A 21,153-nucleotide genomic window follows, 5' to 3' on the forward strand; every position below is an offset into this window, starting at 1 on the left:
AAAGATATAGGTTGACATACCACAAATCGACATCTAAGATAGAAACAATGGGTACTCATGCCTGTTTAGAAATGATTAAAGTTTTCATAGCAACATATAAATCCATATTTTGGTACATGTCCAAAACATATGAATAAGAATTTCAATGGACTGACAGATACAATCAGTACTTTTTTCGTACCTCATGGTAATTAAAACAAAGAAAATCAAATTTTACAATTGTCATTCGCATTATCAGTGAAATCTTTTAAGTTAAGAGTCTTAAATATCATAATAGAAAAAGTGGTTACCATCTTCTGGTATTAAGCACACAAAAATAATATCAATTGATTCTTGCTTTTCATAAAGTTAGGAATAGCACACGGATGCACACCAATATGTTATGTAAAGACACAGATATGACAGTCCTTTGCATTATAGTACTTTGACAATAGAACAAAAATACTGGAGTTGTGGGCTTGAAAAAAAAATGACTGTGCATATTCAGTTTACCTTTGATTGACAGTTACCTCTTCTTGTTAAGGTGAACGAGTGCAACATTTTTTGGCCGGACAAGAGCTAGGGGTACATATTTTACACTTTAAACTCGTCTTAGTTTTGTGAACGATTGTGCTAAGTTTTCTTAAATGTCTACGTATATATACTAAAAAAGATATAAACAAGAAAAATGAAGAAAATACTTTGAGCAAGGGGACTAGGTTTTACCGGCAATATATGAATATTCATCCTTTCAAACAAAATTGATCGACGAAACATATTCTACCTCTAAATATGGCCTAGGAACACAACACATTGTCTAATTCTGGTGAATGGTTTTGCTAAGGTACCTGAATATCCATTAAATGAATAAAACCTAGCCCATCTTATAAATTACAAAATTCTTAAACCTACCATCGGCATTCTTGTGTAGATGTTTCTGAATGCTATGTGAGGCAATCTGAGTTTTACCGGATCCGGTTCCTGCGAAGGTGATAGCGTTTCTTCCTAGATGAGCGTTTTCAGATAGTTCAAACTGGAATTTCCCCAGACTTTTCTCAGCTGGAAGCACTACATCTGTAGCTACAGATATTGTAGTGTGTAATGAATCTATTTGCTTGTTTGTACAGGGCGTTGTTAACTTACTATTATTAAGCGACAATGTTTCTGTAATGAGATCAAATGATCAAATTTCTTTTTCTCACACCAGTGTAAAATTCAGTATTTGCAGTTTTGTTGCATATTGTTTACAAAGAAGTACATGCATACTTAAAACAATAAATAATAGATATTTACATTCATGGTGCAAACAATGTTTTAAAATAAAACAAATTTGATTAATAAAACTGTGTTTTACAACGATTAAAGCAGCCTATATATTATATTGCTACTAGACATATTATATCACGAAAGAAGACACACGGTAATAAATTAGTCATTCAATGATAACTGATAGATGGAACGGAGACTCACCTGTGGTTTCCATGTCATCTAAATCCACAGATGAGCCAACAGAGCTTGTTTTGTCATCAAAACTTTCAGTATAATTGTTATCATTGTCGTAATTTAATGATCCCGTATAAGAATCTGAAGATACCAATTTTATACGAGTTAAATGCGAAATTATTATTCTGAATACGGTATCCTCCAATAGGGAATAAAATGTCACTTTAATGTCGGTAAAAGGGTTTCAGTTTTTCCTAAGGGTAAGTATAATACTTGAGCTTCGAATTCAAAACCGACAAATAATTTAACTACAGTAACAACAATTTTAATGTTAACATTTACAAGTCAGTATAACTATTATCTCAACATTCGGGTTTTATTCAGAATAAAATCGTCCAGGAGTGTAGACCATTTGATAAAACCAGACAATTTCATAACAGTGCCGCCAATCAAGCTGATATCAAGCCGATCGCCTCTCCCCGCCAAAGCAAGTTCGAATCACTCTCGGGATGCCTAAATTTAGTATGTGTGGGATGTAGTTTAATGATATAATTGACACATCATTCAGGGCAAGACTAATGGCCTAGTCTACACATGAGTTAGATACTTGTGTTATATATATATATGTAAACCCTGAATAACCTGGTTTGTTCGAACATTCTTTTGTTGATGATCTACGATCGTTCCAAGATCCCAACAAAAGAATGTTCCAAGATCCCAGGTACTTACAACGACACATTACGGAACAAATAGAATAACGTCCCAACATACCAGGTATTTTACGCAGAATATATATATATATATATATATATATATATACGATTGTTAACATTGCTCATAGGTTCTATTGATATGCAACAGATAAATATCTTAGTAGACATCAAGCCTACAGGTTGAGAATGATTATATGTGTATAACTTAAGGAACTGGTTGACTCATAGCTATAATACGTATCATTGGGAAGTTCGTCTATGTAGTGGTAGTGATTGACTCATAGATCAACACGTATTACTGGAAGGTTCTTCTACGTAGTTACATTGCAACTCGTATTGAAATACCTTAAACTGTTGAACAATATTTATGCTAAATATATTGTAATATTCTTGAGATCGAGAAGCTTACTTTAGGGAGAGGGAGCTAGCCTGTAGAGCTGGCTTGTAGTTGGCGGCATTTCGCTTACATTTATTAAACAACTGACAATGTTTTATAAGTGTTAGACTCTTTAATTTACATATTCGAATGGCTACTTCGCAGGGAGCTATAAGTTGGCATGAAACACTTCCGTCGATTCATCTGCATGGTTAAAACTCACATGGAGTCTTCCTCCATCACTATAGACTGAATGTCGTCATAAAAAATGTTTAATCTTAACTTGCCTGAAACACATGTTTAGCAATGACAATTCGTAAAACCTTCCTGTCAACTTTGGTCATGAAAATGATCTAAGAAATCTGTCATCAAATTATAAAATCAGATTAAAACACCAGTATGAATAGTACGTACCACGTTTGTATCAAAAACAATTAAGTTTATATAACATTGTTCTTGTAACATGTCTTATTGAAATAAATGTTTTTATCAATTTTGAACATTTTATTGTGAGTTAAATTAGGCATACAATGCATATGGCAAGATATTGCTTGCGGTAGTAAATATCGAAACATACTAGATGCCCACGGGCAATATGTCGAGCCCGCCAGCTGTCAAAAGGACTGGGAGTTGTACATGACACCCCTTGTCTCATTCAGGCAAACATTAATGCCAAATAAAAAAGAGATTGCAAAAAGTTACAATATAAGTTATTTAAAGTAACAACAAAGGAACGTAAATCTAAAAAAAAAAACATTCTAAGTCCACACAAAAATCCGCACCAGTAGAGATAGGTCAAAATACACCTGAAAATTGGATGTAACATGCATGTTGTACTACAGAAAAGTCGCCTTGATTTTTCCCTATGACCAGTAATAAAAATGTTACAAATATAAGCTATTTATAGTAAAAACAAAGGGAAGTAATTCTACGATCTTGCGCATGGCACTCCATCGCATGATGATGAACAATTGTGCCAAGTTACATCAAAATCCCTCTATGCATCAAAAAGAAATGCTCCAGACAAAGTCATTCTTGTATCTGACTTTTGACCTCTAAGTGTGACCTTGACCTTATACCTAGTGGCCTGGTTCTTGCGCATGACACTCCATCTCATGGAGGTGAACATTTGTGCCAAGTTACATCAAAATCTCTCCATACATGAAGAAGAAACGCTCCGGACAAAGTTGTCATTCTTGTATCCTTTGACCTCTAAGTGTGACCTTGACCTTAGACCTAAGGACCTGGTTCTTGTGCTTGACACTCCGTCTCATGATGGTGAAGAATTGTGCCAAGTTACATCAAAATCCCTCCACGCATGAAGAAGAAATGCTCCGGACAAAGTCATTTTTGAATTTGACCTTTGACCTGTTAGTGTGACCTTGACCTTTGAGATAGGAACCTGGGGTTTGCGTATGACACTCCGTCTTACTGAGATTAACATTCATACCAAATATAAACAAGATTGCTCCATGCAGGTCAAAGTTATGATCCGGACAAACAAATCCGGACGGACGCACAGACGCACGCACCCCCGCACGCACGCACTCACGCACATACATCGAACAGACATTTGGACAACTATGTCTTCGCTTCCGCAAGCGGGCTCGACAAAAATGCTTCATTTTCAATTATTGCGTCACATTATTATAAAGCTTAGTCCTATACAAGAAAAACATCTTTTGATCTAATAATGTTAATTGTTTTATTTAAATGTTTACCTTCAGAAATGGTACTCTGCAATGGCCCAAACGCTGACGGATCGGCTACAAAATCTGGTTCCATATATTGAACCAGGTGCTCATTACCGGTCTTCATAAGTGCGCTTAGAAATTCCCTGTACCATTCTACAGGAGACAGTCTACACTGTATTCTTTCAAGTAGCACAACAGCAGCTGCAGTGGTGCCTCTGTTCCTTTCAGTTGCAATTATCAAATCACGATCTTCCCTGTTAATAACTTCTCTTGCATGTAGCTCGGGAATCAATTCGCATGGAATTATACTTTTTTCAAGTGACGGTGTAAACAAACGGAATACTTTCTTAGCATGTTCAGCGAGATGATTATTAGCTTCAGAATCAGAACACAAAAACAACTCTTTCAAGTATGGATATTCTGCAAAAGTTTTTGCTAGCACATAATCAATCAGAAATAAAATGTATCTAATGAAAAGAGCTGAATCGCAATTGATATATCCTTGTTAAATTAATCCGTCGTAACTCTACCATTATCTAAATTGTATAGAGCATTTTGTTTCTTAAATTGATAAAACTTCGTTTTAACGATGTGTTTTTACATTTAAACAACACAAATAGTACTAAATAGTCTGCCAATATCTGAGGAAAATGTGACTTCTGATGGCATTTTTTGTTAATGCTCGGATATTATTATAAAAGTGTTCCTTTGGATCAAACATGAAATTTAAAAGGGGCTGTCGCCTTCTAAGGTTCCTCCTTACAGTATAATGGGGTCAAAGGTCAAATGAGTGCATTTACGAATAAACTACAACGTTGTGCACTCGTTTTGTTTTTATATAGACATCTAAATTGGTTTAAATATTGTTTTTCAACGTCCTTTAGTATTTTTGTAAATAAAACTGATGATAATATTAAAAATATATATATATATTATATATATTAAATTATATAGAATAATATATATCTGGGAAAAGTGGCATACGATGGCAAAGTGTGTTATACTTGACATATTTGCCAATCTATATACCAACTGCAAAAATATTTTTGGTATTGTCGTATCCAAGGGTTATTTTAATGTAATTTCAAGGTCTTAGACATGTCAAGGTCAAAACTGAACTTTTGAAAATGACTTCTTAGGAACTACAGGAGTCAAAATGGTGCGTTTATTAATAATATACTCAACAACTTTTCTTTCTTTTTTTTTTTCTTTTATCGCCAAATTTTGACAGATTTGGATGAATGTTCTACATAATGTTTAATGATTATTTTATTATAATAAAACATAAAAACAATCATAGCCTGAATTATATTCATTTAACCGTAAGGGTAACAGTAAGGTAACCCTTAAATTAAATGTCACATAATTAGTAAATTCATCACAGCAGAAATTCAAAGTACCACCAATCTGACTAAAGTACTTGATCTTCTAAATGAATATCTGAGAACGACCCATTCACATTCGTCTTCTGTATATTTTGGATTTCCAGTATTGCTATTTTTTTTTTTCGCAAATGTATTTTTATTCTAGCCAATCAGACAACTTGTTCGAATGTCAAAGAGTAAGAAAGATTTGCAGTCAATCCAGGGCTCGAACCTGGGACCTTTCGCTTACAGAGCAAGGCCCTACCGACTGAGCTAACCGGCTATCTGACATCTTTCAACATAAAAATTGTAGATATCAAAAGTCAAGGCTTTTTAAAGCTTGCAGAATTTTGTAAGTTAGCTTTTGATTGGCTAACGGAAGGTTCGTCAGAACGAGGCTATCACTAGCTCGTTGTCAGATCCTATGCGTAGCGTAATAGGATATGTACTTTAGTCAGATTGAAGTACCATATTCTGAATGTTCAGCTATGTTTAGTTGAAATGGAACATCCTTCAATATTTTCAATATGAACATGTTAATTTTATATCAGGTTTTGGACGTCATTAATGACACCAATTAATGACAAAATTGTTTAATACTGCAGATGGCAGTACTTGCCACATAGAGACCAGTACCAAGTTGCATCCATTCTGTGACCTTTAATTTTTAGGTTACCCTATTTGAACTGTCATGGCTCAATGAATGCACCCGCACTTTATATCGCTGTTATGTTTATCTAATTGAACTAGTCATTAAGCAATGTGCCCAGTTTCCATTCAAATCTGTCAAACTTTGGCAGAGATAAACAAAAGTGAGGTACCAATAAAATATGAATCTAAGCTTTGAACTGACTATCAAAAGATTATTTACATATTGTACACCTTTTGATAAATGTGTGCGAAAGGGAAAATATGGTTGGTTTTGAGGAGGGAGACTACAAAGAAAATGAATTACATATAAATATATAAAAATTCTCACATAAACAGTTAAGATCACTTTACTATCATGTATACAACCAAGTATTTTAGCTCAATAAGGAGAGCGCAGATCTAAAGATCGTGGGATCGTGGGTTTGATCCCCGGGAGAGGTGTATGTTCTCCATAATGATTTGATAATAGACATTGTCAGGAGTAATTTCGTCCTCCACTTCTGAATCATTTAGAGAAGTTGGCAGTTACTTGCGGAAAAAGGCTAATACTTGTAGAGACTCCAGAAACACTGATTAGGTTAATTGACCGCCGTTACATGACTGTTGAAAGTAACATTTACATATATGGAATGCTTCTCCAGCTCCTAAAGAATTGATTTCAATACTGGTGATAATTCATTATATTATATATATTTATGTTAATTTGCCCACGGGGTGATGGTTAAATATGACCTTTTTAGAGGAATAACTGAAATATTGGTCACATTATAGATGTACACAGTACATGTACGGTAGGAAACAAAACAGAACAGATCTGTTGGAATTCAACTAAGTATTCTATACACCATGTCTTTGATTTGTTGTAATTTCTTTCCTTTTTTTCTACTATCGGTCAGACATTTATCATCATATTTTATGTATTTGTAATTAAGTAGAACATTTCAAAAACTATCACCGAATCTCTTAATGCGATATTTGCATTATTTTATTTGGTTTCAGACAGGATGCCCTTGATTACATTGTGAAAAGAAAGCTAGTATCTTGGAACTGAAACATTAGTCATTCAGATAATTTACAAATTAAAATGTAAAAAAAAGATATAAAAACACCAGGAAGGTTGCTTTAGATATTTTATAATAGTAACATTAAGTCACATTCAGTAAAATATTAAAATATACCTTTCGATATCTTCATGATTACTAACAGATGATGGTTCAGCTAATCAAAATGATGAAATATGGTGTTTCGATAGTAACTAAGAGATATACAATGTGTAAAAATAACGTCCTACATGATGAGAAGAGCATGAAGAAGAGATTCGAAATTCGAAACGATGGATTTATAATAAACAAATACTGTCGATTGAATATGTCAGGCTAAGACGTCTATAGCTTGTGAAGTGGGACTATTATTCCATTATATGGAGTTTAATCATTTTTTATACAAGGGTAAGACGTTATTTTTATATAAGGGTAGTTCATTTTAGCATTCCGCACTGAATTTAATTAACAATATATCTAATTTTACACATTTAAAGCTAAAATAGCATTAGCTCACATTTGTTTCATTTTATAACATTAGATTCCTTCGTGATACATCGGTACGCTTGCTCTACCCGGTCCTATCACCAGCTAAGTACTCGGAAATCTAAAGGCGTTGTAACAGGAAAACAAACATGTTTTCCCCTATATTCAAAGTCATAAAGATAATTATTAATATATACTAATAATATCCGATATACTTTCAAATTCACTGACAATTATTAAGCCTTTTTAAAGTTATGACATTTATAGAACCAGTATAAACAAATACCGGTAGTTACAAAATTGTAGATATTGAAAACGCTTGAAGAACGGTTACCAGTTCTGTTCTTATAATAGCCTAACGTTAATGTGCAAAGTAATATTTTATTAGCTGATTCAAAAATATGAAGTACCATTTTCATGCTAATGGAATGAAAATCAATGATTGATCGGCTAATGATTGATGTACTGACAGTATAGTCTACCAGTTTCAGTTTGTTTTTAGTTTTTTTCTTAAAATTTCATAACACAGCTCGATATTTACCCAAAATATTATATCCGGATACGATTACACTTTTCTCCAGTTTGAACAATATATTTTACAAATTGTGATGATACGAAGGCATTTAGCAGCAATTGGCAGTATCTGACATTGAAGTTTACGGTTAAATTACCTCTTATTTAAATCTTTTCATAAAAAAGTTATTTCGTTTCGTGAAAGCAGCCAAACATAGACGATCTACTTTCGATTTCAAAAACTACAAGAAAATACAATTTAATGTTTCGCCGATTTGTTTATTTCTCGAAAAATAAGAATTAAAATCATTTTTAATATCAGTAGTAACTAAACAAACCAGTAAGAGCTTCTTCTTCCGATAATTTATCCGTTTACTGACTGCAAAATTCAACCCACGCAAAGTTTATAGAAATCATACGATGTGTGTTTACGTCCAATGTGGGAGAATTAAGGCTGATCGGCTATGTTACCTAACGCATCCAGACGATTCAGATTTTGTTTTTAAAAAAGCATTGTGTGCGTTTCTGTAATTTTATATACGTTTTTATACGCTTAGAAATTATTAGACATGCGTATTTGCATTATTTCTATACGTAATTTACGCTAATACGCATCTTATCTGGAGCCCTGTGGAACTATTTTTTGTCTTTCGCTGAATGTTACCCAAGCTTTGTAAGCCTGCGCAATTCTTAAAATGCACATTTATGCTTAATGAGTTAGATTCGAGAATTGCACAATTACAAGTCATAAATATGACAGATTACATCGTATATTGGTCATAGCAAAGGGAATTGACACAACTAAACTTCATTCATGCAGTGAACTGTTTGAAGTTTGAGAAATCTAATGGAACTACATCCCTTCACTGTGTTATTTGGTCCATTTAGAGAATCGTTGGATAGCAAGGACTCGTCAAAAGGCTTTCAGCCTTTAGCCGACTCAATAAAAACAACATAAAATTTGCGGTTATCTAATATCTATATTTAAACTTTGATATCGCTTAATTTTTGTACATAGATGGTATTTCTCAACACCCACACATTCCTGAAATTAATACATACAACACATGCATAAAGCACTGGAATAGATTTTTAATTGACAGCATAGACTATTTTAGATAATGCTTAAGAGAATTTGCACATTTCATACTATCTCACAAACAGTCTTAACCAAACTGAGTTTGCTATTTTACGTCCGTGAGTTCTATGCTTTTGAAGGAATCTTTTAAATTAGATCTGTCAACAGTTATTACAGTCAAACTAATGTTCGCTAGAGCTCGACGGGACAAGCAAAATGTGTTCGAGATATCAGTAGGACAAGCCAACGTCAATAACACATTATATAGACCTGACGATGAGTTCGAGCCAGTAGTAAGCGAATAATCCAAATTCGAGCAAACGAAGTTTAACTGTACCAGTGTTATAATACGCGTCAAAGACTTTTTCTACCTGTACTGTTCATACAGACAATCACACAGGCAATCAACTAGCCTTTTTAAAAAGTGTTAGCCTGAAAACGGAAGTTTTAGAATATCAAACATGAAAAAGATGGCTTTTATAAATGTACAGAAAATCAGAGCGTACGAAAAATTAAGCTCATTCGATAGAAATAACTTTAGTCGTTTTGAATTTTGCCAGTCTCAAATGCAATAAATATACACGAAGTAATTTATTTTACTTCTCGAATTCATAATTATCACCGAAAAATTACAAGTTTATATTAAAAGGTAGCAAAAGTGGCGACAATCTGACGTTTATAACAAAAAAGCACTAACTGACCTTTGACCTTGTGCTGTGACCTTACTATGACCCTTAGAAGGCGACAGCCCCCCTGAAAATTTTCCAGTTTTTATAAAGTTAACAATGAACATGGCTGTCGGGCATTAACAACAAATGCCATCAAAGGCATTTTCTAGGCCACTTTTCTGGATATATAGGCAGACTAAAAATAGCTTATTGTCTTCAAAGATAACATTTTGAAATCTTGATCATTAGCAGACTTAAGAAGCGTGGACCTTTCTAGGTGAAACTCACCAGTTACCACTGAAAAGGTAAGATGTAATCTTGAACAGGCATTCAACATGCGCACATGTATTTGATAAAACACTACGAGCTGACATAACTTCTATGATAATATCATATTTACCTGCATTCTCTAAAGCCTCAATAAAAGACGTCCATTTCCCTGGCTCGTTTGAGTCAATGATGCATTCTAACATTTCCTCTCCCGCTTTAGTTGTCTCCCCACTAAGATACATGGTCTTAAGTCTTGAACCATCCTCTGAAATAGAAATGGTATTCGCTTATACATCAATTGCTATAGTTGCACGCTTCATTTGAAAGACTTTTACGAATTAGGGTTTGAAATAAACGTAATACCCGACAATTTTTAGAGTTAGCAAATCATAGCAGAAAGCTAAGTAACTGGATTCTAAGACATTCAAAATACCAAATATATTTTTGCGAATTGGTAGTTTGTGTATTTTATGTTTATATTGATAAATTATTTTTACCTAATTGCTTTAGCTACGATTGCAAATAACAACCACAGGTAGGTATTTATCAGGCACGTTTTTAGCTTCGAAACAGAATGCATCAAGAAAAGATCCGGTATGGAACATAAATAGAAATTATAGAACAAATGAGGGACAGATTGAAAATTATGATAGACCAACAACATTTAACAAACCGAGACGCAGACAGCCACACCAAGAAAGATACCTAGAAGAGATAAACGTTGATTCTGATAATAACACGTATTTTTTAGAAGAAAGCGACAGCTCAGACACACTAACCTAGCTGAAACTACACAAAATTATGTCAAAATATTCAATTTATCTAATAGAAAATTAACACAAGGTGAAAGAAAATTATTATTGAAGGGTCTCAAATTTACACCTACACCCGAAAATGAAAACAAACTAGAGTTAAAAACAGATTTAAATGAATTTCATAGAAAACTTAGACTAAAAGAATGTTTTCATGATAAAATTATAGATAATGATAATTCATTAGTACGTAACAAGAGCAATTTTGCACCACCTAAGGGTCGTAATATAAGTTTAGACCAGTTTATCGAAGCTAATAAAAATTTTCCACACAAACATTTACATGTAAATCAGAAATATAATATAACAATGGAGGAAAGGAAAGCAATCACGTCCTTACAAAATGATGACAACATTGTAATCAAACAGGCAGACAAAGGGGGGCGTGGGGGCGGGGGCATAGTTATAATGAATAAGAACTATTATAAACTTAAAATTCTAGAAATGCTAGAAGACAAAACATTTTACAGAGAAACTGATGAAACATGTTCTAAAACAACATTTAAGAAAATTAGAGATGTCATTAAATTTAGTAAAGATATAAGTAGGAAAGAAATAGATTATTTATTTAACTTTGAATTCAAACCTAGTATGTTTTATGGTCTGCCTAAAGTTCATAAAAGTAAGCTTTTAAAAGATAAGTGCATTGAACAAAACAATGACTATATAGAACTTGGAGACCCAGATGATCCCAAATTTAGACCGATAGTAGCCGGCGTAATGAAGTATTTCGACCCCCATAGAATAATGACCCCCCGGTCATTATTCTATAGAAAAAGTGACCCCCGGTCATAGTATTATGACCTCCAGATCATACTACTATGACTCCCCCACATGAAGTAAACTGAACCTCACGAAGAATATTGACTCCCATAAAAAAACGACCCCCGGTCATTTGGTCAAATTTAGCGATAACTCGTGTATCTAAGGCCTAATTGCTGCATTTTATGCCCCCAATCGGGGGAGGGGCCATATAGATTTGCCCTTGTCCGTCCGTCCTTCCGTTTGACCATTAGCCCCAGATACCATCACTTCACACAGAAATCAGAGCATTTCGCAACGGGAAAAGGGATTCTATTTCTAGACGCTGTACCTTGTTGTATACATTTTTTCAGGAAAATAACAATTCACAATACGTTCACAAAACACACCAGTGTCAATAATCCCTGCAAACTTCGGTATGAAGTAATTCTTCAGAAGAAAACTGCACAAGAAACTGCTAGCATAGAACTTAGTATTAATAGAAGCTGCAATACTTAGTAGTGGCAGTAAAGTACGGTAGCGGCAACAATAGAAAGTAGTAGTAGTAGTAGTAGTAGTAGTAGTAGTAGTGGCAGTGGTAGTGGCAGTTGCAGTAGCAGCAGCAGCAGCAGCAGCAGAGGAATAAGTGACAGCAACAACAGCAGCAGATGAAAAAGAGGTAGATGTACAAGACGTATTAGTGGAAGCAGGTATAGTAGTATCAGTAGTAGCAGTTGTAGTAGAAGTAGTAGTAGTAGTAGTAAAAGAAGAAGAAGTACATGTAGTAATAGCAATAGAAGTAGCGGCACCAGTAGTAGTAGTACAATCAAAATGTTAACTATTGGCAATGGAGGGTATTGGAGTTGTAGATCTAGTAAAATTGTCCGTTAGGTTTGGTGGGGATCAATTTTTAATAGATATTATCGTCGAAAGTCTTTTTAGGAGCCGGTGTTTTACACGGAAAGAGTAACTTTTTTATACAGAATAATGTCCGGGAATCGATATTGTATGAGAGTTCGAATGTAGTAATTTCGGCAGTGAGTATTTTACATTGAATGAGTCACTTTTTCTATAGAAGAATAACCGGGGTCGTTATTCTATGAGATTCGAAGGGTGACTATCTTTAGGGAGTCAGTATTTTACTTGGAGGGGTCAGTTTATTCTATAGAGTTTTCAAAGGGAGTCAGTTTTTATAAGGGGAGTCAATATTTTACAGGAAAGGAGTCACGTTATTCTATGGGGGTCGAAATACTTCATTACACCGGCCCAATTTGTGAAACACACAGACTTAGTAATATTATAGATATTTTATTAAAACCCTTTGTCTGGCATGTTAAAAGTTACATTAGAGATGATATAGACTTTCTTTCCCACATTCCATCAATTACAACTGCAGATGCATTATTAGTTTCATTTGATGTTACAAACCTTTATACAAATATTTCACACAACTTAGGACTAGAAGCAATTCAAAAATAACAATTTTTCATTCAATGGAACATTTTACAATCAAATCAGAGGAACAGCTATGGGAACAAAATTTGCACCTACATATGCAACATTAGTATTAGGTTACCTGGAAGAAAAGCTTTATACAATCTTGGAACATGCAACAGACACAACATTTGCTACATATATAAAAAGAACTGGAAACGATTCCTAGATGACTGTTTTGTCATTTGGACAAAATCACAAACCCTACTTGAGCATTTCCACGTCCTGTTAAATATCTTGCACCCAGATATTAAATTCACAATAGAAATAGGGGAAACACAATTATCTTTTTTAGATATTTTGATTAAGAAAAATGGTTGCCATCTTTCAACAGACATTTTCTTTAAAACTACAGATACAAAACAATACCTTAATTTTAAATCATGCCATCCAAAACATACAAAATTAAGTATACCATATAATTTAGCAAGACGTATTTGCACAATTGTTTCAGATACTAACATTAGGAATATACGCTTAAAAGAATTTATGTCATCACTTCTTAACAGAAATTATCCTAAAACTATCATCCAAAATGGAATCAGCAAAGCACTAAAAATTCCAAGAGAGACACTACTTAAAACACAAATCAAACCACATAAAGACACAGTTCCTTACATATCTACATTCAACCCTAAAAACCCTGAACTATATACAATTATCACAAATAATTTACCAATAATAATGTCAGACACTAAAATGAAAGAGGTACTCACAAACTCAAAATTTATCAAAAGCAAACGGCAACCACCAAACCTTAAAAAATTATTGACAAAAGCTAGATTCACAATAAAGTCTGATAAAAACGGAAATTTCACCGTAACAAAATGCATGAGACCCAACTGTAGTTTATGCAAACATATAAACGAAAGTAATTACTACAACTTTAACGGCAAAAGATTTTACGTAAATGAAAATATGTCCTGTGATGTAAAAAATGTACTGTATGTAATCACCTGCAACGGATGCAAAGAATATTATATTGGCCAAACTGGCGATAAATTAAGAACAAGAAGAACTATCCACGCACAACAAATACGAGACCCTTCAACTAGACAGATTCCACTGAATAATCATATAGATATTTGCAGTAATAAAGATCCAAAGTTTTAAATGTTCCCATTTTTTAAAATGAAAGTAGATAGTACTTCAACTAGGTTAGCGAAAGAAAATTATTTTATAAAATGCTTTAAACCAAAACTTAACAGCCTACAGTAACAGTTATATTCTGAATAATTAAATAACAACGTTTATTACGCCCCTTTGAGAAAATAATGTCAGAATTACGTCCCTTTATATTGACGCCGCGTCATTACAATGGAGGATGGATGGGAAAGCGTGATTCAACAGGAGGAAGCATGAAAAGGTTGTAAGTGATGGGAAGTAAAATCACTTAGATACAACACAGTATACCTAACTTATAAAACGAAAAGGACAAAACAAAAACAAATTGAAAATAATGACATCGCCTTGGAACGGTGTGGAATCTATTTAAATAAAACGTTGGAGTTAAACGCGTTTAGAGCTTACCTTTTCTATTTCTAACTAGATAGACAACACAATGTAAACAAAGTAGCTCCTCTCTGTGGTAAACTCTTACATCAATGACAAAATACCAAAACATATAAATAGGGTCAATCCTAAGTATCAGCACACGATTGTACTTGTCCGAAGTCAGATAACCAAGAGCATTATTTTTTAATTGAAAGCTAGGAAGTTGATGGACAAACGTCCGCATTCTTTCGTCCGTCTTTTGCATGATTTATGAGAACGGAACTAGAGTAGCCATCGCATCATCGAATGAAAAAGCATATCAACTAATTGTAGAGACATTTTGTAACTTATTGTACAATTGTTTGATATTGAATAAAAGAAAAGTTATGATGAATTGCTTGTCCCAAGTAATATTAAATTCCCTTCATGGACGATAGAGTTATGGACCAGACAAATTCCATTGATCTTTGACCTCCAATGAGATCTTGACCTCTGAGCTAGGGATCTTGGAGCGAAACGTATGACACAACATCTGATTGTTGGAAACATTTCTGCTTAGTAATAGTTAAATCCTCATTAGATGGCAGAGTTCTTTACCGGACATGAAACAGACTTTGTTGAGATACAGATCAACAGGAAAAAGTCCTGGTAATATTTGACTTTTAGGTATGACCTTGACCTTTGATCTAGGGATCCGGGTTTTATGCAGGACACGTCGACTCATTATGGTTAACATTTGTGCCAAGCAATTTTAAAATTTCTTCATGGATGATATGAACTGGACATGAAAGTACGTACTAGTGGAATGATGGACGGACGGAAAAACAATATCATATAGTCTCCGAAACTGATCTTAGGTAGTAGGGGGCTTATACAAAATATGTAAAATAATTAACCGCATCTAAATAGAATATCCTTGGCGGAGAATTCGAATGTGTACTGTTTTGTATCTAGTTGCATTCACGTAATACGTGATAAATATAACAAAGTCATATCGTAGATTGCTTCTCTAATATATACTTTCCAGTCTGATATGTACTTTTCAGATTTTGGCGAAATACCTCATGCGATTATGGTCAATTTTGTTTTGTCCAACAAAACCTTTTTATGGGCTAGTTAAAACATATATTTGCTGCTATATTACCTGGAGATATGACTGATGACGCTTGGAGATACGAGACAATTGCTGGTTCCTTAATACATCTAAGGATCTCTTGTCGTGAGTCACGAACTCTACTTTCGATATCTGTCATTTTCCGTTTCAGTGTTTACCTCTCTGATGACATGTTCATCTGTAAACAGTTAAAAACTAAGATAGCAGCTTTCAAACAAGGCATTCCCCGTAATATAGTGTATGAATAGATGTCAACATAGCGGATATATACACAAAACTGCATATAAATAAAGGAACAAATTTGACTTTACTGTACTATATACTCTTTCTTTGAATAATTTTTTGTACCTCTCATTATTAACTTCATTCAGTAATTTATATAAACGAAAGTCTGCATGTCATAATTACATATCTAAAAGACTTCCTGTTTGTTTTATAATATCTATTGCGCCCTGGAATATCATATGCAGTTAATATTGCCCGTCACATACATAAGATTGAGTAAGAAAGTTTAATACAAGAATGATAGAATAAAATAACACATCATTTTCTAAATGAATGCTTTATGTTAGTTCTTGTGTGCCGTTTAAAAGATATATATAAATGTTTAATGCACTATTTAAGGTTACATATCAAATATCAGATTAAGAGACATATGAATTGCTGATAAAAACGTCTCAAATTCTTAATATTAAATGTTTGAACTTTATGCAATCTTATAGGTATATAAACATTAAGCGCTAAAAAGATGGTCATATAATGGTAGATTCAAATAGTTCTAAAGTTGTTTACTCCTTATAGCATTTTCATCATGAAATAATGTAATTTGTTGTTTATTTAGGCATAATAAAAGTTTTCGTGAACTCTAAACCCAGTTCCATTGATCAACAATTAAACCTGTGTTACCCATAATTGTTGACCACGTTTTAATTAAGTCAATGTAAATGTTCACAAGTAAAATGCAGTATATTTCCGACGTGAGAAATAATTAACATCCACAAGAAATATAACCGGAGGTCACATCAGGGACAAACCGCTCCCCTTTTTAATAAGGGGTTTGCCCCGGCAGCTATCCTGGTTAAGAAGTTCCAATGAGTCGTATTCTTTATATGCAGTTAATAGGGTGATAACAATGTTCGAATGATCGCAAACTGTGGTCACATTATAATTTTTAAGTCACTGCCCTAGCTCCATGTAGGAATAATAAGCCAAAAATTAACATGTGATGGTAATCGAATGAAATATTTGAAGTTTAAATGTCAACTAATAGCATCAATAGCATGACTAACACTTGAATTTTCTACGTTTATTACTGACTACACATGTGTCAGGGGAGACCGGGGCTAGTTGATACACGGGACAGGTTGTTACAGCGTTTGTTTTGAAAAGATTACGTAGTTTATGACGTCATCGATTCCTAGAATCTATAGGATTTAAATACCGCCATTTTATCCGGAAGCCTGAAGTCCAAGAGAAAGATATTTTTGAAAATTTTACATAAAAGTCAAATTTTAGCTTCCTAATTTTTACGGAAAAAAAATCTCATTTATTCAATACTTGAGATACATTGCTCTGATTCAGAATGAAACCTTTGTACCATATTGCATACAGTTTCTTGAGTTCTAAACAGTAAAATATTACATCTGAATTGTCTATCTTGGTTTATGTCACAGGAGGTAGGGGTGGGGCAAGTTGTTACAGTCTACCAACTTGCCCCGTGGTATATTTTATTTCAATTTATGAATTACTTTTGTGTAAAACTGGTTATAATTTTGCATGTAGACAATCACAATTTGGTGTAATCGTGATTTTACATCTGGTGAATTTCAGAATAGGCTATATCTCGTAGGTTTCATGGGTAGGAAAGCTTAAATACTCTGTATTAGTTTCAATTATGAAAAAAATGACCTTAACATATTTATAGATCTACACTGTATATCCATGGTTATAAAATACATGTTTATAAATCTAGATATATCATGGCATCATCTTATATAATTATCTATCTTGTTTTTCAGATGGTGAGAAATTATATACGAAAAACAAGCAGGTCCTCAACACCACACGATCTCATTCGGCATGGGGTCAGTAAGATTTTGTTTGCCGGACGAACTATAAGGTCCGTTGATTCAGAACTTGGCATGAACGTTATGACTCTTTGTAGATACGTTAAAGAGTCTCAAACAAGTGGCACAAGGGATTTTAATATGCTTTCCTTCCCGCCTCACACCTGTCACAAGCTCCAACCGCTTGATCGAGCAGTGAACGGACCCTTCACAAAGTATGTATCTTCTTTCCAGGGCACGTGGATGCATGCGAATCCGGCGCGGACTATGAGTATCTATCACCTGCCAGTCATTGCAAAAGCCTGGAAGAGATCAGCAAACCAGACTAATGTTTCAAGTGGTTTCAAGGTATCACTAGTCTGTAACTTGATATAACATTCTTTTATTATAGACTAGATAGGCTGTTGACAATTATTAATCAAAATTTTATTTTTATTTTTACATAAATCAAATGTAATTTGCAAGATCAGAAATGTTCAGTTTCTAAATAAAATTATTTAGATAAGTTTTGGACAAAAGCAATGTTTCATTTTAAAATTAGATCTAATTAGCTTCATTAGCTATTTGTTTCAAATGACTCTTTGAGCGATATCATAACAATGCAGATAATGAGTCTATGAAGAACTAAGAATGATTTCATAAATATTTAACAGATTTTTTTTTCGGGTTACAGGAATTCACCCACTAAATAAAGACATGTTTGAGGAGACAGAGTTTGGCCCTTCCTATATAACAGATCGCCCTCAGCCTTGTCCAGATGCGACCGTGAACGGCAACGACTCACAACCAACTGAGGGGTGCACGGAAGCAGTTGAAATCCATGTCAGCAGTGAAATGTCTACACAGCAAGTCGAGTCGGACTTACAAACCATTTATGCTACTATGTTGTAGTGTATTCTTATTTGAAACTACATTGTTATGATTTTACAGTTAAAAGTTAAAAAAAATCAAGGATACTATAGACTTTTGAATAAGTGAGTGTCATTGAAACTTAAATGTACTGAAATAGACAGAACATTTTAAGGATACTAATATGAAATAAGGCAAAGCCTCAAAGCGAGCTCAAAGAAATCGGATTAAGCTAAAAAATATATGCATCATTGTCACAAAGAAACTATTCACTACTCACAAGAATTCAGGAGAACCTATTCACTTGAAAAAAGTTTACATTTAGTGTCACCATACCTATAACAGTGAATGTCATACGTTGCAAAATTAATCGGAAGCCGGTGTCACGGTGACGTCATTATCGCGTTCACTTTTCTTTCTGCTTATTAATGACATTTTTTCCATTTTCTGGCCGATGCTTGATCTTTTAAATGAAAATAATATTTTTTTCAAACAACTTGAAATCATTCTTTCATTATTGTTGAGTGATGAATATTTTTAGCAATTAAATGAAGTTCTGTATTCACTCCGGAAAGAAGTACTTCCTGTGAGCACCTATCCGCTAGGGTGCGCTTTTTAAAAACTTCCGACGAAACTTTTCAAATCCATCACCAAGTGTGGAAGTATACTTGCGTTACCGTAAAGCTCGATTCTCGAGCAGGCCCTTTGGGCCTGCTCTTCGAGCTCGCTATTAACTTTTGAAAAAATTACTGTGTTTAAAACTAAACTATTACTTAGGCCTACTGAAGCTGGTAGAACGATGGATGTTCTTTGTTAACTGCGTTGAAAGTTTTTGAAGTTTATAAAGTGAAAAGCAAAATACATTAGCAGTTTTCTTATTTTTATGACGAAGTACAGTTTGTAACAACTTGCCCCAATCTATGTAACAACTTGCCCCGATGGCGGGGTAAGTTGTTACATTCGACCTGGCTGATTGAACCGAACCTTTCAAGCTGTTGAATACTTCCCTTTTGGGAACCACAGCATTTATTTGATTGCCGACAGAATGAGCTTTCTACAAACAGTATCGAATCCGAAATCGACTTATTAGTTTAGATCGTACACAAAACAAATCTAAAAAGTGTATCAACTAGTCCCGGTCTCCAGATAAATTTAAAAAAAAAACGCAATAAAACAAATATAGATTTTTATTTTATGCTCTTTGGTGAAATACTGAAATTTATCAGTGAAATGAAATTGATATTTTCACTGTTTCAGACAGTGAAAATATCATTTTTATTTTTCACTGGCACGGAACTACACTCGAATGCGAAAGCATATGAATTATTAATAATAGAAATTTCTTTGCAATATATACTTTAGGACAGATCGATATAGATGTATAGATATACTAACAGGATCATAAATATATACATTCTATCATAATGAAATGTAAAAGAAATCAGAAAACATGAGAAAACGTAATAGAACTATAAACAGTTTTTCTACAAAGATATCGTGACGTCACGACATTATGACGTCATGATGCGATGCACATGACGTTGCGCGAACAAACTGAATATAATTTTGTTAAAACAATTAAAAATACATAAAATAAATAGAAAATTTGTTTGTTTCAGTGTAAGATCAAAATATATTTCACTGCGCCACTCGTGAAAATATTACATTATAGTGTTCACTCGGTGAAATATATTTCGATCTTACACTAAAACAAACAAATATCCTCTATCTATTGCAGTTACTAACTAAAGAAAATCTGTTCTAAATTTCGCAACATTTGTCATAAGTCTGGAGTCGTGCAGCTTTAACAGATCAAATATATTTAAACGCGTTTTAAATCGTCATATGGTCCGAATGGGTTTATTTTGTTATTTAAATGAAAAATATATTTGTTAGAAGAAGTATTTAAATCCATAAAACACTTACTTTATATTATCGTCTAGTTTAGAATCCGCCATGTTTTATCTGTTATCAGTACGACCTACTAATTATTCGGGATAACGTGATTTAGTTGAAAGTTCATATATCGATTGATATGAGTGTCTCACCGAGAAACACTTCAGAATCCGTCCTATTTACTTGAAGATCATTGTCAGAATGTTAGCCATGTTCACACATACATCAGATATAAAAAAAAATACACATATTTATAGTGACCTGCCCAACTGGCATATTATCCCAAGAGAGAGGTATTACGGTTATCTTCTGTCCGACAATTGTTACAACCATAAAGCGGTTTTGTTTACCTGACAAAATTGAGTCGTTACAAGCATAACATAAACCTTGTTCATCGTGATTTAAAAGAATG

At 33.7% G+C, this 21,153-nt stretch overlaps 1 protein-coding gene across 1 annotated transcript; it reads right to left on the reverse strand.

Annotated features, from left to right (window-relative positions):
• Positions 1 to 3,465: 3,465 nt before the first annotated feature.
• On the reverse strand, positions 3,466 to 20,853 carry LOC123546057 (uncharacterized). The gene is made up of 4 exons (XM_053551054.1): positions 20,772 to 20,853; positions 15,961 to 16,108; positions 10,406 to 10,540; positions 3,466 to 4,625 (listed from the first exon to the last, which is right to left on the reverse strand). The coding sequence occupies exons 2-4, from the start codon at positions 16,067 to 16,069 to the stop codon at positions 4,174 to 4,176; spliced, it is 696 nt and encodes a 231-aa protein (XP_053407029.1). The 5' UTR covers positions 16,070 to 16,108; positions 20,772 to 20,853; the 3' UTR covers positions 3,466 to 4,173.
• Positions 20,854 to 21,153: the final 300 nt, after the last annotated feature.

The sequence above is a fragment of the Mercenaria mercenaria genome, chromosome 9, assembly GCF_021730395.1.
Source record: "Mercenaria mercenaria strain notata chromosome 9, MADL_Memer_1, whole genome shotgun sequence".
In the NCBI taxonomy this organism is placed as follows: domain Eukaryota; kingdom Metazoa; phylum Mollusca; class Bivalvia; order Venerida; family Veneridae; genus Mercenaria; species Mercenaria mercenaria.

Coding starts and splice junctions, on each gene's coding strand:
- LOC123546057 (XM_053551054.1), bottom strand. CDS start 16,069: ATGACAGATATCGAAAGTAGAGTTCGTGACTCACGACAAGAGATCCTT. Junction 10,541..15,960: donor GTCATCAGTCATATCTCCAG/GTAATATAGCAG, acceptor TTTCTATTTCAG/AGGATGGTTCAAGACTTAAG. Junction 4,626..10,405: donor TGAGGCTTTAGAGAATGCAG/GTAAATATGATA, acceptor AAACTTTTGCAG/AATATCCATACTTGAAAGAG.